The following is a 16,624-nucleotide window of genomic DNA, read 5'->3' as shown; positions in this document are numbered from 1 at the left end:
TCACATGAAGTGTGAGGCAATGGGTACTTGAAAAGTACCTGTCCCTGCTACAGGTATCTACAATATCTGAAGAACCTGAATGGAGCCTTGCAATTCTGAGAACTTGCTTATTTTTTCTCAGTGATACTAGTTGGTCTAATTAAAAGCCTTGCCTTGCAGAGCAGTGCATTTTAGGAGTGGCGTCTGATGTCATGTCCTCTAGAAACAGCAAAACACATAGTCTCTCACATAGATTTTTGAAGTACGACAGCCGGTGGAGACAGAAAGATGTACAGGGTGGGAATAGCTTTAATCAGTTGGCCCACATCTCCCCCAGGTCCGTCATTTGGAAAATTAAAAAAAAAAGAATTTTCTTTCTCACTAAATGTGTATTTTTCTATTTCTGCATGAGCGTGTTAGACTTGTCAGGCACAAAAGCTGAAATGACAGAGGAACCATTTTGCACCGAGAAAGTCTGACCTTTGAATGTTTCATAAAGGAATTTCTCTAGCTCTGACAGATGTGGAGGATATGGCATTGTTACTTCAGGAAAGAGAACTGATCCCTCTAGGCAAGCCCATATCGAATAATGATGAAGGAAAGTTTTGTTATTTCTGCCTTAAAATAGCTTGAGATTATATAAACTTTTTGGGTAGCAACATGATTTTTTTTTCACTAGCTTATTTTCAGTTCTTACATACAGAGAGCTTTTTAACACTAAGAAATCACCCTTAATTTTTACATATTAACAGGGCTTTTAATGATTAACATCATTAACACATGAATGTGACTGAACATAGACCAATAAGCTTGTAAAATCAATCCTGTCTCTTGCAACAGTGTCTCTGAGCTAGATTTTTTCCTTATTTAAAATATACTGGGGAAATGACAGAAACAACTCCTGATTTATGCTGTAACAATGACAATGTTTGTAGCAAGGGAAATCTGAAAATAAAGAATTTACCTAACTGTATGGAATTGTGGGGTATAGTTCTAGAAAACCATAGCACACACTTTGCCACTAGAGACATAGTCAATCTACAGTAGAGATGAAAAGTTCATTCATGTATCTACTTTTTGCAGTGAATTTAGGCTTATCCCTGCTCCAATGCAGCAAAACCTTCTGCTCTTTATTCCTCCTACACACCACAGCCAAATCCAGGGGGAGAACAGAAATCCTTTATAAAAGCGCATTTGTCAGCACTGCTTCTTCTAGCTTTCTAGTACAAAGTGTTCAGAGAAGACTATGTCAGCACTAGGAATGAGGATGGTTTACTAGCTCTTTTGCATACAGCAAGAGACAGTATAACTGCAGGATTTTCAATTTTGAGAAGGCTGACTGACCCATATTAAATCCTAGCTTAAATAAGAGAAGGTGACTTCTAGTTCTTTACGTTCACCAGGGACAGGAATAAGAGGGCTCAGAGATTCCACTTCATGTTACACATGGTACACAGAAATTGAGTACAAGTGAAACATGCATTTTTCTATTTCACAAACCCAAGAAGCAAAAAAGGGAGGAGGAGGCGAGCTCACAGCCCCCTTTCGGACTTCGTTGAGCACAACTGACTCCTCCCCTCTTAGCCACATATCCACTGTATCACCACATCCAGCCAGGAACCTTGGTGTGCAAAATAGCTGAAAGCTACCCTCAGGATGAGAGCAAGGCAGCTGGTGTGTGGAATTTGGAGTCTGTGTTTCCTGTTCTGCCTTTTCTGCATCTTTCTTCACCAAACAACAGCTAAAAGAAAACTGAAGTTTGTGTCTATAGTAAGTAGATGGTTCATGGGCAAATGGAATTTCTTCAAAACCTGTCACTTACTGCTCCTCTTGAACTCTTAGGGGAAGGGGCAACGGGGCACTTTTTGAGTATTTTTTTCCTGCATATTCAAAATTCACTACTGCATTGTACAAAAAAAATCCTCAATTTTAAATAAGATTTTATAATTTTGTATCCTTTGTGAAGTCCAAGATGAACATAACTGTCTGAATTGACAAAGAATGCTTTTTTTTTTTTTTATAGCACTAAGAGAGGACTCACATAGGATTCTTTTTTAAAATTGTAAAAGAGAATTTCATAACTAAATATCAACTCTGCAAAAACCCTCTTTACCGTGGAAGAGTTTCTGCTTTTCCAGTGGTTTCAGTGGATTAACATACAAAACAAATTCCATTATGTGAAACCCAAACAAGTGTACAATGCCACTGAATTAGCAATATAGAACCAGTGCTGTGAAACTAATGCTAATTGCAAAGATTATGATGTACTGTTTGTTCACAGGAAGCCTAAATCTTGTTCTGAATGTCTCACTGATTGTAAGTCACTTATATACTTTTTGTGCTGCAGTTTTCGATTTTATTTCTCCCCACTTGGATTAAGAAATTTTAAAAAATCTGGTGGTAAAATTTTAAAATTATATGACACATATGTACAGGACTTATACTGGACAAGGAAATAATTCCTTGCAGGGATGAAAAATCTTTATGTATCTTTATAGATCTATCTTTCATCTGAAGTGACATTCCAAAACAGGTTTAATGTTTTCAGGGTAACAATTTAGTCTGTATTTAGGTATTAAATGGCACTTTCATCACCTCTTGTGATGAAAAAGTCAACATGTGGCTTTTTAAGGCTAAGAAAGAGTGCTTCATAGCAGTCAGCCAGAGAAACTTTATCTAGAGCAGTAGTTTGGGGTTTTCCTTCTGAATTCCCATTTAGTCCTGCCAAAATATTAACATTCTAATATTTCTGGAAAACTACTTACATGCTTCTGTTTGTTTTCTGTTTATTTAATGTTGTGGTCTATACCTCTTAAAATATACAAAACCTCCTTAAATATATATTAGGATATTTTATAGTTTTTATAACTTGCAAAAATTTATTTGAGCTAATTACTTTTCAAATACTAGGAAAAAAAGAAGACTTACATTTGTCTAAATAAATCAAACAGGTGTCGTAGCTATCTAGGCCCAAGAAAAGCACCATTAATATATTTAGCATCTGTCAGATACAGTACTCACTGTCATCGCCTATTCCTTGTGACTACACTAATTATAGCCATCACAAAAAACCCAGGACATGACGGGAATTCCTTCTGTTTTTTCAGGTATTTTGCCACGGTGATCACACCCCACAGGAGTTTTTTCCAACTGACAAGCACAAAGAAGTTGCAAGGCAGCAGGGATATGGACAGCTTACCAAGGTACGCTTGCTTACCTGGGCCAATATACTGAAATATTGGAATGCAGTCTGTTGATATTTTGGAACTTCATTTTTCCTTGGAGAAAGCCCATGTTAAGTACCATACACAGATCTTCAAAAGGGCAGCCAAAGAACTTACCAGCAAACCACAACTTTGAGTAGTCACTTATTTTTAATGACACTAAGTCAGTCTCTTCTGGTCCAATAGCAGCATATATTGAGCTGTTTGATTGCAGATTGGTGCCTACTGGGAGGAGCCAGGCACTGGTCACCACTGCAGTTCCCCTGAGACCAAATGTGGAGCTTTAACCATCAGTAGCATAAGGTGGTATAAGTGCTCACAGACCACCCTGAGTCTCTGCTGAGTAGGAGTGCTTCCCAGCTCATGAACTACTAAGATCAGTACTAGCAGAAACTTCTCTCATGCTATGCCAGGGAAAGTCGATTTAAAGCCCAGCTATTTTAGTGCAGGCATTGGTGGAACACAGCAGAGCTGAGCCTGCACACAAGTATCAGCTGATGGTAGTAACTAGCAGCAGCTAAGGCAACTGCAGAGCCCAGATGCAGATACCGTGTCTCTGTGCTAACTGTAATTTGTATTAGTTGCCTCCTCCTGTGAATGGAGCCAAGGGTAAACTCCTGAACTATTAGGCTGTAAGGGAATATGTGGGTACCAAGTGGTTTTAAACCTATTTCTTCTCTGCTCCCACCACCACGACCCACTGCGTGGGTGCTTCATTCCTTTTCCCCCCAAGATAGGTTGTTTGGATGGAAAAATCCACTAGTTATTTGCCCAGGATTCTGGGAGCCAGGCAGCCTCACCAAAGTAGTTTAGGTGTGCCAATAGTCTGGATTTCCCAGATAACAGGCTATTGTGCATGTGTAGGCAGACTGTGAGGTGTGTGTCTCTGTGAGGCTGCCGCAGCGTAAGTTCACTCACACACCTTATGCCCAGTGGGTCCAGCACAATGCACATGTTTCTCTCTCCTGGGGGAACTAGTCACTTGCCAGGTCTCCAGCAAAATGAGAATAGAATGAACTGCCTGAGGGGTTCATCTTTCTTGCCATTCTTAGCAGGCCAAACTGATCTCCGATGCAGGGTCAGGCCTGTTTCCTCTCACGTCACCTCTCTTGAAGAAACAGGAGTAACAAACTAGCTTCCTATGCCTTAACTCAGCTGTGGCTCAATCATTCCACGTATACACTATGTGAGTTCAGCACTGTATGCCAGCTTGCTCCAGGGTATGGAAGTGTTCAAGACTCAGGTGTCAGGATTTAACAACACACATATTAGGCAAGCTGGGGTAGAAGCCTAGGCCAAGCATATACCCTATGAAACTGGATGAAAGAGGTGATCCTGTGGGCCATGCCTGGAATTCTGGGTAAAGCCCTCATCTGACCTCATAGCTGACTCTGCTTTGAACTGGAGCCTGGGCTAGAGGCTTCCTGAGGTCCCTTTCAACCTGGATTTTCCTATGATCCTATGACTTAGGAAAGGACTTTAGGAAGCCATAACTAATCACCTTGCTTGAGATTCCAGTGCAGAGTAATGATTATTTGAGCAAACTTGTATATGTTTCAATTTAGGCCAGGAAACACCAGGTACAAGTAAAAGGTGACGATATTGAGACCATTACAGGGATGTTGCACATGATTCTTATGTCATGTGTTTACAAAATCATGTTGGTGAGTTGGAAAATGTTCAGCAAAGAGCTACTAAAATGCTGAGGCTGGAAAACCCATTCTGCTGTGAGTAGAGAATTGTCATCTGTTTAGCTTAACACAGAGATTAAGTGATTTGATTCCATATTATAGATTATTATCTTACTGGGAATAAGATCTGTGATGGTAAAAACGTGTCACTCTTAAGCATAACAAGATCCAGTGACTGAAAGCTGGGGACACAGGCAAGTTCTTAGTCAGGCAAGAACTAAGAATCAAGTGTTTCCAACTGTCAATAATAATTAACCATTGCAGCAAAATACCTGAAGGCTTGGAGGACTTTTACTTGAAGTCTTCTATTCAAGATTTTCTGCCTTCCTGAAAAATAAGATCTTGTTCAAGCTAAAACTGTAACCTTCATATGGAATCACTGGTGATACTCTATGGGATTCATATCCTGGACGTGTTTTCATGGACAGGTGGTGGCTCTGTCTGCCCTCCTAGTTAATCAGCTGTGAGCCAGCAATAGAGCAGAAACTAGACAGACTGTCTTGGGACATCTCTATGCCTGCTTTAAATCACCCTGTCCCTCAGCCAGTTTTACTAGCTTGGATAAACATACACATAGCTTTCATAGAGCAAAACTCAAATCTGCAACCATCAGGAAGACATATCTAGTATTATCCAATACTGTAAACACAGCAACTTTACTGCTTTTTTTCTCCTGTCTTTCCTCCTTCCCTTTAGAAAGGAAAAAAGATCTTTATCAAAATAATATGAAGTATTACCTCATGTTTTGGTTGCAGGAATGGATGCATAGCACATTTCTTGAGCCTCTTACACTATATTCTGTTACTTCCACAGCTTGGCATACAGCAACAGTATGAGCTTGGCCAGTACTTGCGGAGGAGATACTCTAATTTTCTGAGTGTTGTATACAAGCAGTGTGAGGCAAGTACTGGATCTGGGAGGGAGGATGTTTTTCATGGATGTTAATGGGACTTCCTGAATGCACAAGAGCCTGAATCTGGTATGGTGGGAGATAGATAACTTAATACCAATTTAATTCAATGTAATTTCAAAGTATCCCTGAAACTGTGGCTCAACTTTTATTCAGGTTGATGGTTAACTGATGACAATGTGAAAGGTTTTTTAGGCTGTATATCAGGTTCAGTTGCCTCACTGTTTTATGGCAGAGTACCTATGTCAGATACATCCAATTCTACACTTCCATATGGGGTGCAGATGCAGCTTAGTTTTCATTTAGGGTCCAGCTTTCAGTGGATACACGTTGCCCCAAAGCCAAGATGGTCAAATGGAGTCTTTCTTATGCTTTTCACTAGGACTCGTAAGGGAATTGCTACCGTGTTGGGGCTCCCTTGTCCACTAAAATTTTGTTTTAAGGCCCTATTCCAGTTCACTATTTCTCCCTTCCCCTCCTTTCACACGGCCCTTCTTCATCCCACTCCCACTTTAATGCCATCTTGCCCAGCACAGTACCAGTCCCTTCTTTCCTACCAAGGGAAAAGAAAAACTAACAGGAGAGATGACTTTCCAAAATTTTTTCATTTTCTTTTTTTGCTTGCTTCAGATTTATGTTCAAAGCACGGACTGTGATCACACGCTTATGAGTGCTCAGGCGAGTCTTGCTGGGCTGTACCCACCAACACAGGGCCAGGTTTGGAACCCCAGAATCCTTTGGCAGCCAATTCCAGTTCACACGGTACCACTGTCACATGATAATGTGAGTATAAACTAGGGGCATTTTCTTTTCCTTAATCATTAGAAAAATACCTAGGATATGAGATGAAGGGGCAGGATAAAGGGCACGGTAAAGGCAATGAAAAGTATATTATGTTACAAGCATTGTGCAGAAAGGCCTAATAAGCTGAGTAGAAATATTGTCAAGAGTTTCCACAGGAATGGACTTACGTATCAGAGACCTGGAATTAACAAAAAAGGAAGAAAAACAGAAGTCCTAGGTACAGAGAAAAAGAATTAATCATAATGTGAGTAAATCACTATAGAAGTAGATTACACAAACATGACTTTCTTTGTGTGAGAAGAGGAAGTATACCTATTCTCACTAGTTCTTCAATATTTCTTAGTCCGCAGCCAACGGAAAAGACAAAAGAATTATTCTGGAGTTTTCATTACCATGAGAATTGAGTTACAGGATTGTTTTTCATGCACTTTGAGGGTTGGTGGAAAAAGTAAAAGGGAAAAGGAAGGAGGACTTGGAGATTTAAGAGCATGAGTTCATAGGGCAATGTATTTATTCATCTCCCTTCCTCAACTCCTCACCTTGGAGCTGTAAGGAATTGTGTGGAGAGCAGCTCTGTGGCCTGCATATACTTACCCTAGAGGGGAAAGCTGGGCAGCTGAGTGGAGCTGGAGTTTCTCATTTGTTGAAAACCTATGATGAAAAGCTAGGAAAAATCAGGAATATACAGTATGAGTCCCATTTTGGGAGAGGAGGTTTGTATATGTGATGAAGATAAATTGGTGAGCTTACAAGTCTAGTTAACACAGTCTGTGATGGTAGGGGAATCAGGTTAAATAGGGACATGGAGCAATGGTTCTCACCTCGGGGTGATAAGAGCATGAAGACAGAGGATAGGGAGACACTGTCTTCCTGTTCATGCACACAGCCTGGCACAGAATCAGGGGCTGCTTCTGACACTGTCACAGGTGGTGGTATCCCACCAAACAGTCAGGAATACCTGGCCAGTATCAACACCACCAGCAAACACAGCAAGTAGGTGCTGCACCTCATTCACAACTAGGGGACCAAGTCAGTTTATTCAAACAAATCATAAAGTCGTGAACACATATACGGTTTTCATACTTTTTTTAACTATTTGGGTTTTAACTCTATTCATCTTTACTACATATACAGGCTCAGCTTGAGACCACATGTATCCTACTACCCAAAACAAGTGTCCCTCATTTATTGGTGAAGTCACGCCTGTTCAGGAACCTATGGCTGTAATTCAGAATACTTTCCTACCTTCTGGAATAGATAGATTATATTTCTAGAAAGACCAAGGTTCTGCTATGAAGCTTTCCAAGCTATTCATCCCTTCAGGCCTCTCAAGTTCTTTTAAAAGTTCTTTTAACTGTGGGGCTATAGATGTAGAGCTTTATTAATGGAAAAAGGACAAAAAACACATTAGAGAAAAACACTAAGAATATCTCAGTGTCAAATTTTGTTTTAACTTTCGTTTTAAAAAAACTTCAAACAAGAATAAACTGTTTAGCTTAGATAAATGAATTAACAAATTCTTAAGTTATAACAGTCACATGTAATGTTTAACCTTCACATGTCTTGAATTAATGAAAGACAAAACTGAGTTGCAGAAAATTCACAACTTTCTACCAGTTAGCTGAACTAAATGAAGCTGTGGTAAGTCCACTTAATACAGCTGAGTACACACAAAGACTCCAGCTGCTGCTTGGTAATTTATTGCAGAAAGGTGACAGTGTTTAAAGAAAGACTGAACACAATGAGTGAAATCATCCCTGGGGAAGCCAAGCACAAAGCAGTTTGTGATGGCTTGTGTTAGTCTTCTGTCAAGGGACAAATTTCATCTTGTGTAAATGAAACCTTTAACTTTGAAGTCCTGCAGCTATTACTCCTCTGAACATTTGAAGATTATTTTGTAAGTAGTCATCAGTATGACTCTTACAGTCCTGAAGATTAATATCCTTGAAAACTACGCTCCCAAATTATTTTTCAGCCTGTCCTAACTAGTGCAGCCAGTCAGAACAACAATCCTGCAAGGGCATATTGAATTGCAGAACAAGAAGCACCTTGCCTAACTAACATTTTGCAATTTTCTTTTCAGTTGCTATACTTACCTTTCTCACACTGCCCAAAATACAATGAGCTTCTGAGAGAAACCTTTGCAACAAGAGATTTCCAAAGGCAGCTCAAGCAGTACAGGGTAAAGTATATTCAGTTCTGGAAATCTCATTAAAATGTACCTATTCTGTCAACATTATCTAACAGGTACGTTTAAAAACTGGCAGTCAATGTGGTCCTTCCAGATCTCTAATCTTCACAGTGGGTGTAAACAACATACCCAAAAAAACAATTACAACATTATAAATCCAGCTGGACTGGGCTATTCCCATCAACTGAAAATTGCATATCATAGAAAAGATAAGTTATTGACTATCTTGCAAAAAAAACAGTCCGCCTACCTTCTCGGAGAGCAGACAAAACAAAAACTCAGATCAAATCAGAGTGTCAATACCTCTCAAATCATTCCAATACCTCTCTCTGTTTACTTCCATGTAAAGCAATTCCTCTGATGTCTCTGTCTATATAACTCTCCACGGGTTCAGATTCCTCTTCCACCACAAAACGCTCACAGCTCAATTCCCCAGATTCTCTATAAAAGCCTCAGTGCTTTCCTTAAGTACCTGTTCATGTCTTACACCCAAAGTCTTCATTCAGGTGCTCTCTTATGTTTCATTCTTGCCACTGTAAGGTATTCTTTCCTTTCTTTCTCCGCCATCAAAATATTTTCCATGAGTATGTAATCACTTGCCAATTCTGCTACAACCTTCTTCTTCACAAGTCTATTCAAAATTACACTAACAAACTCACCTGTTTTTCTATAATCTTTAACCACTGACCTCAGCCATCTGCCTCTGGCTCTGCATCTGCTACTATAAGAAAATGAATCATAATTCCCAGTTTTACTAAATTTACATCATACCTCCCTCCTGCTCGGTACCAACATCAGAATAATTCTGTTCATCACACTTCCTTTAAGCACTTTTTGGATTTCTGCCAGACTTCCTCGTATAGCTGTGTCCCCTCTACTCTAACCCCTTCTGAGCATTCCCACCAAGCATAAACCACTACCATACTTCAAATCTGAACTCAGATCACCAACCTCATCTAGATGAATAGGCCAAATTCTCTTACCACTAGGCAATGGTTCATTGCTTAATTGCAAAGTGCAAAGACTATCTTGTTTCTTAAAATGACTATGTACTAGTATGGCAGAGTGTAGAGATGATGTGAAAAGACCCTGTGCACTACAAGTTTGCTTTTTTGTATTCCAGCCATTTCTGAAGTTTTTAGCCACTCATACAGGATACCCATTGAAGAAGTTGAACAGTGAAAGAATTTGGAAACTCTCTGACACTTTACAATATGAGGTAAATAATACAAAGAAAATTCCCAAGGTCCAGTAGAAGTACTTACGCTTCCTCAGAACTGCTTTTAGCTCTTATTTCTATTGTTTGTAAGATATCAAAAGAGGGTAGGTCTGTACTTCGAAACTTCTTTGAACCACAGACTGTTTTCAGCATCTTCCTCAGAAACCCTCACCTAACATCAAACCTGCAACTAAAAATCCTGTAAAGACACTATGACTGTGTGAGGCTGCTGTGGGTCACCCACCACTATAAGGAGCACAAACCAACGGCCTACCAAATCCAGTATTATTGCAGCAACTGCATATGGCGAATTAGGCAAAAGCATACCTTTGGATGAAATTATCTTGTTACTCCTCCAAACCCCATCACAGAGATACACAGGAATAAAATTTGTTGTTAGCAAAGAAACGTAAGCATCCTCCACAAAGGTTTTGTGAAAACTGTATAAGCAAGAGAAGTCATCATTTGCATATGGACAGTAGTGGTCAGAGTATTTTCAGGAATCAAGCAGCCATTGGAATGACACAAATGGCTATTTGTGCAAGTTTGGGAACCTGTTCTTAGCAAAGGAACCAGGCGTATCAAAAAGAAGCATGGATTTTATAACAAAAAGATACTGTAGTATCTGAGTCCCACGGTCTGGTACCTCTGACTGGCATTTGAAAAAATCCAGAGTGCCCTTGATTTAGCAACAAACCCCACTTCGTCACTTCAAAGTCTAGACTTATCTCAGCTGAAGTAAGTGAAAACTGCAGTCTTGTGTAAAAAATTTGTTATTGCAGGCAGCATTCTCTACAAATGCTTTAATGCATAATTATTTTTAAACTCAAATATTATGGTAAATTGGTCATCAGCACTGAGATATCCCCTAGAAAACTGAGGCAGTTTTAAGGTAGATTTCACAAACAACATGTAATACTTGGGTATGATGCTAACAAATCTACGTCCATCCTGCAGTTTCTCAAAGGTCCAACTTTAGTCAAAGGAGTCCTGAATGGAATGTTAGGCAGGGCCTTAATTTAATGTTAAAACATTGGGACACCTCACTGTAACTTCAGTGAGGTCACCCATATTTTCGAAATGCAGGGCAGCTCCGGACCACAACTTTTCATTTCAGTTATTGTATCATACTGAGAAACCTGTGTCACCAGAGACATGTGCAAAATGGACAGCTCCAATCAGGGATCTCAGCTAAATGCTGGAAGACCAAAGCAATTAGTTGGGTTTTTCCTTCTAGTGTTTGATTTTATAAGCTTTGGTCTTTCATACTACTCAGTGAAGACTCTGGGGGTACCAATTAAGACGTCTGCCATAAAAGCCACTCTCATCCTTTCAATCATACAAAGAGAGCTTTCTTACGTAGTTTTTAAAACACAGTTCATGAAAGTAGAGTAGCATGCATCTCTCTTACTATTGGCTAAGTGTCAACTGACTTTCAGGTAACCTGGAGACTGAGGTGCTTGCTAGCCTACAAGACTGTGTTAAATAGCATGCAACTAGCCAATTTTCCTCAAGACACAAATTACATTTGTTAAAAGGGAAGGTGATACATTGTGACCTGAGCTGGTTTAACCTAACATGTTCTATTGTTTCACTTGTTTAAACAAATTCTTAAAGTAGTAGACATTTTCCTTAGAACTCGCTGTCACAAGAACACTCCTGGTAAGCTCAGTCCAATGGCTCACGTTCACAGAGGCTACATTGAACTAAAGGAAAGATACCGACCTTGTTCGATCAGGAATTCAAGGTAGTGCAAACCAGGAGTCTTGGGCATATCTTTCCTTCTCATGGTTGTGACCATTAATATATCCTGGGCTGGATCCCTAAGAAAAGACTAATCCATTCCACTTTAGCTTCAGGACTGTGTCAGTACCCAATAGACCTGGTATACATAGGTATGAATTCCATCTATATGTCTAATCCCTATACATATACCTCATACTCCGCTACATCCGAATTACAGCTACACATATTCCTACTTGATCTGTGCATCTCACTTATATCTCAGAGCTGCCAGCGCCTTTAAATGCTGACATCTACATGGGGTTTGTTTCAGTAAAGATCTCAGGTATATCTCAGTAGAAGGCTGAAAAAAGAAACAGTCATAAAGTGAATTTTTTGCACCTGACAAATGCATTTGCAATTGGCATAAATAATGCCAGTTTCTTTTTGCATAATAATTTGTAGTATTATACTTCCTCCTCTTGTTGAACATTGCTCTTCAAATTTGTTTAAAGCAGTGTGATGCTATAAATAGGAATTCTACAGCTGTCTAAATGCAAAATACAGTCATTATTTTGCTATAAAGAGAAAATGTTACTTGAGTGAAATATTCAGAATTTCTTCTGACAAGCATTTTGTGCCGGAACAAACATTTGCCAGTAGGAATGAGTACGAAAATCACCATGTTTTATTTCTTCACTGTAGGATATTAACAATTACACTTTACCTGTTTGGGCTACTCATGGTGTCAGGACCAAGCTGATAAAGCTCTTGGAATTGTTACTGCAGGCGGAATTTGGGTTCCACAAACAAATAAAAAAATCACGTTTGCAGGGAGGTAAGCTGAACTCTTACCCCATTTAAAACCAAGAGTAGAATGGGAAAGAAGAAAGGGTATGTAATAAACATTGCTACCAATTCCATAGCAGAACTATGAAAGATGCAATGATGTCATATTGATGATCAGCACTGAAAGGTTTTGCTTAATGGGAAGAGAGATGGTGAGGATATGAATCATAAATATCCTAATCCAACATTATAAAAGTACCATTTGGTTACACTGTATAAGGATTCCAAAGTAATATACAGATTCTTGCTGAACTGAATCAAATCTGAATTTAATGTAAGCCACCATGCTTAACTTACTTAACAAAATATTATTTGTAATATATTCTAGGATGGTAACTTTGTTGCCTAACAGTCTTCATACTCCATTACTGAGAGTACTAAAATGAGATTATTAAACTGCTTCTAAACTCAGCAAATAGTAATTGAAATTTAAAAATAGCTTATACCTTTTTAATAGTTCATTCTCCTCCATTCATCCAGTGTCACCCTTTGGGTCTCATTTTTGTTTTATATGGACACTGTACAGTCAGGCTCTGTGAGCTACAAGGACAAATCACATATAAGCATGGATAAATTTGTTTGACTTTTTGGAGCTCCATCTCCAAGCACAAAGTTCAAACTTGTGCTCTTCCTTTCCTAAGCATTGCCACTTAAAAATGTGCCAGTAGCTGAAGACAATACATGTGTCTAATCCCGCTGGAGTGTATAGTTCTCATTTTAGGATTTTAATTTGTCGAGGTTCCAACCTTATGCTAACGTACTAGCACAGCCATTGATTTAATTCATAAAGTTTGTCTTACAACTTTTCAGCAGTTAACATTAACAAAATGCAGACAACCACATCATTTTAAAAATCCCAGAGTCCAAATAATGTGCTCTTTCTTTTTCTCTGGAAATCAAGAAGTCAATGATATTACACACAAAAGAGGGTAGTATTCATTACCGTGCCCTTCTTGCACTGTTCTGCTGGCACAAAGCAGCTATGAATGCACTGTGTGAAGCTGTTGAGGTTATTAGGGATCCCCAAAACATTTTACACAGAAGCAAAATAGGCCCACTGTTCATATAAAAGATAGTATCAGAATTAACCAGGACACTCCACACAAATTACCTATAAAGTCAAATGAATAATATGGTGCATTTAAAGACTGATTGTGTTAAAACAGTAAAAAATGATACAGATGTTAACACAAGCATCCCTTTCATTGTCATTGCTTCCCCATTTTCTTTCAGGTATTCTTTTAAAAACTATTCTAAAGCATATTTCAGATGCTAGAAAGTCTTCACACCGGCAAAAAATGGTTATGTATTCAGCGGTGAGTCCTTTCTGTTTCTTTTATGCTCCCTTTCTGCAGTTATTAAATGCAGTGAAAGCCATGAAACTTTATTGCCTTCATGAAATACAGCTACAAGCACTTTTTATTTGGTTAACCTTAAATATCATTGGATTATTTTTATTCTTTAATGAACAGATAGTACTTTGAAACACAGAGCATTCCATTTTCCGTCTGATTATCATGGCTTATTTCATTGTAATATTGTTTTGATTGAGTACAGAACTGGAAAAACCATGCATCATGTTTTATTGAATCTATGTCGCAAAGATAATTTAGAAACAAACCTCCTGCATCCCGCATCCTTTTCAGATGCAAAAGGAAAAAAAAAAAAAGAAAAATAAAGTTGAAGTTAGTTATTTTAGGAGTTTTTATGAAGGCAGTTACTCAACTGTGTCTTTATACTTTTGTTTAGAATGTGCAAACACTGTTATTGGAGAATGAAATTTTTCGATTGCTTTTGGGAAAAACTCATATTTTTAAACTAGTTAGATTATAACCTATTAGGTCATAATCTATCAGCCAAATACATATATATCACCAATTATATATGTATCAGCCAAAGAGCTTACTGATCTGATCTCGAATACTGTTTACTTAACATGCAAAATCCCTAGTTCTTTTTAAAAGAAGTTTTAACACCTTCTACTAATTTTGATAAGAACTGCAAGTGACTAAGAATTCTTAAATATTCACATATATGTATACTTTATACATGCAACATTTCAGTTTATACAGTCATAAAAGGACAGTATTTCCTCAGCATTGCAGAGGGCAGAGGATTAGTGAGGTCACACAAGTAACGTTCAGTGGACAGATAATGTGCTGGACATATTGATAAATAATAGGTATGTGAGATCTTTTTCAATAGGCCTTTAATTAAGGGTTTCTTGTATTTACAGCATGCAGCCACCATTGTTGCCTTACAGATGGCACTCAATGTCTTCAATGGGAAATTGCCTCCTTACAGTGCCTGTCATTTTTTTGAACTTTACCAGGAAAAAAATGGGCAAGTATCCGCAAGCTATACTGTTAACATAGTCTTTTTCTAAAAAGAAATTTACTGATACCCCGGACTAATTAAACTGGATACACAAGGTTGACTACATAGGAAAAGATTACAGATTGATATTTATTATTATAATTGGACTCAATTGAGCAGTTATTGACAGTAGCAGAATCACAGCACTGCAGCCTGAAAACCCTCTATATATTGCTTCATGATAGTTACGAGGGGTTTTGCTCTACACTTTTTATCTATTTAATTCCTTGACTCTACCAAGAAAATAACCTACATGTAAATTGTTGCTGACCATCTATTGTAGAAAAAGATCTCTTAAGAGTACTAATGATACATATTAATAGCCAGACAAATAAGCTGGCTGAAAGTTTGTCCCAAAGTACAATCACTACAACATGGAAAGGCTGTGTGGGTTTGCATACCTAACTTTTTTTGACCCTTCTGTATTTTGAAACAGGCAATACACCATAGAAATGTACTATCGGAATAATTCTTTGAGAGATCCTCACCCCCTCACTCTCCCTGGCTGCAAATTTCGCTGTCCACTGGAGAGATTTACTCAGTTGGTCTCCCCGGTCCTAGTACACCATTGGACAAGAGAATGTAGGATGTAGGACATAAAAGGAGGTAAGTTAAGTGCTTTGGGCACATAAACCCAAAAGTAAAGTCAGGATTACATGTTCTGCCAAGAGCACATTTGAATTGACAGTCATTTTCATAAGGGTCTAGTCTGAAATGAAAAATATTCAGATTCAGTAAAACAGATTGTGCCCATGGCCGTATTTTCTACGCCATTGATACATCCGTCTATTCCAGCCCAACTTTCTGGTGAAATGGAATCAAGGCTGATTAGACTTTAGGGCACTATTTTTCATTCTTTTTTTTGTTTTGTTTTGTTTTAGTACTGTCAAAAAGACCTTCAGTTACCAGGAGGGGCAGATACAAATGCACTGAATTATAACAATTCACTGTATCTTCTCTAACTGTAGAGTATTTGTCCGAGCTGATTAACAATGTTATGGATTCCCTTGATTTTAGGAGACATTCAGAGATCAAAACAGATGAATGTTGAATAGCATATCAGACCGGTACTTACCAGAATGTCAAATATATACAGATACACATTGGCATTCTGACACATTCCCTAGTAGACTGGGGATGTATCTCCATATTAGAATGTCTAACTTTTCATTTTGACCACTGATGATATTTACGTTTGCAGAAAGAGGGAACAGGGAGACAAAATTACGTTGTCTCTCTTGTATCTAGCTCTATATTTCTTAAGAGAGATGAAAAGAAAACAGGCCCTAGGATTCAAAAGTGGCCCCACTTTTTTGATGATCAAATGTTGTACCTAACAATAAAAAAATCCCATATGGCTTTCTGAATCACTGATCTCAAGAAGAATTTGAAATGTCATAGATTAGAAGAATGCATGCAAGCCAACTCACCTGGTTGCAAATACTTTCCTGTTAAATATCTTGAATCCATGAATAGAATGGAGATAGTTTAGCCAGAATTAATTAATAATTAGCAACTAATGATTCACTAAATAAATTTCTTCACTAATTCGTTGCTTACAAATTCTCAGGAAACATAACAGGAAATTACCACATTTAACTGCAAAAGGGAGAGGGGAGGTTGGTTTTGATGATTTTTTTTGGCCAAACAACTAATACA

At 38.3% G+C, this 16,624-nt stretch overlaps 1 protein-coding gene across 1 annotated transcript; it reads left to right on the top strand.

Annotated features, from left to right (window-relative positions):
- Positions 1-1,618: 1,618 nt before the first annotated feature.
- On the top strand, positions 1,619-15,567 carry LOC104047659 (prostatic acid phosphatase-like). The gene is made up of 10 exons (XM_009507995.2): positions 1,619-1,749; positions 3,087-3,182; positions 5,708-5,794; positions 6,435-6,587; positions 8,692-8,790; positions 9,923-10,018; positions 12,446-12,578; positions 13,823-13,905; positions 14,826-14,932; positions 15,402-15,567. The coding sequence occupies exons 1-10, from the start codon at positions 1,636-1,638 to the stop codon at positions 15,556-15,558; spliced, it is 1,125 nt and encodes a 374-aa protein (XP_009506290.2). The 5' UTR covers positions 1,619-1,635; the 3' UTR covers positions 15,559-15,567.
- The last annotated feature ends 1,057 nt before the right edge of the window (positions 15,568-16,624 follow it).

The sequence above is a fragment of the Phalacrocorax carbo genome, chromosome 2 (assembly GCF_963921805.1).
Source record: "Phalacrocorax carbo chromosome 2, bPhaCar2.1, whole genome shotgun sequence".
Classification (NCBI taxonomy): Eukaryota; Metazoa; Chordata; class Aves; order Suliformes; family Phalacrocoracidae; genus Phalacrocorax; species Phalacrocorax carbo.
The sequence above is the reverse complement of the archived record's forward strand: the minus strand, read 5'-3'. Positions and strand labels throughout refer to the sequence as shown.

Excerpts from the sequence above, each read along its gene's own strand:
- LOC104047659 (XM_009507995.2), top strand. The coding sequence starts at position 1,636 with ATGAGAGCAAGGCAGCTGGTGTGTGGAATTTGGAGTCTGTGTTTCCTG. Across the intron at positions 1,750-3,086 it reads AACTGAAGTTTGTGTCTATA|GTATTTTGCCACGGTGATCA; the intron begins GTAAGTAGATGG and ends CTGTTTTTTCAG. Across the intron at positions 8,791-9,922 it reads GGCAGCTCAAGCAGTACAGG|CCATTTCTGAAGTTTTTAGC; the intron begins GTAAAGTATATT and ends TTTGTATTCCAG.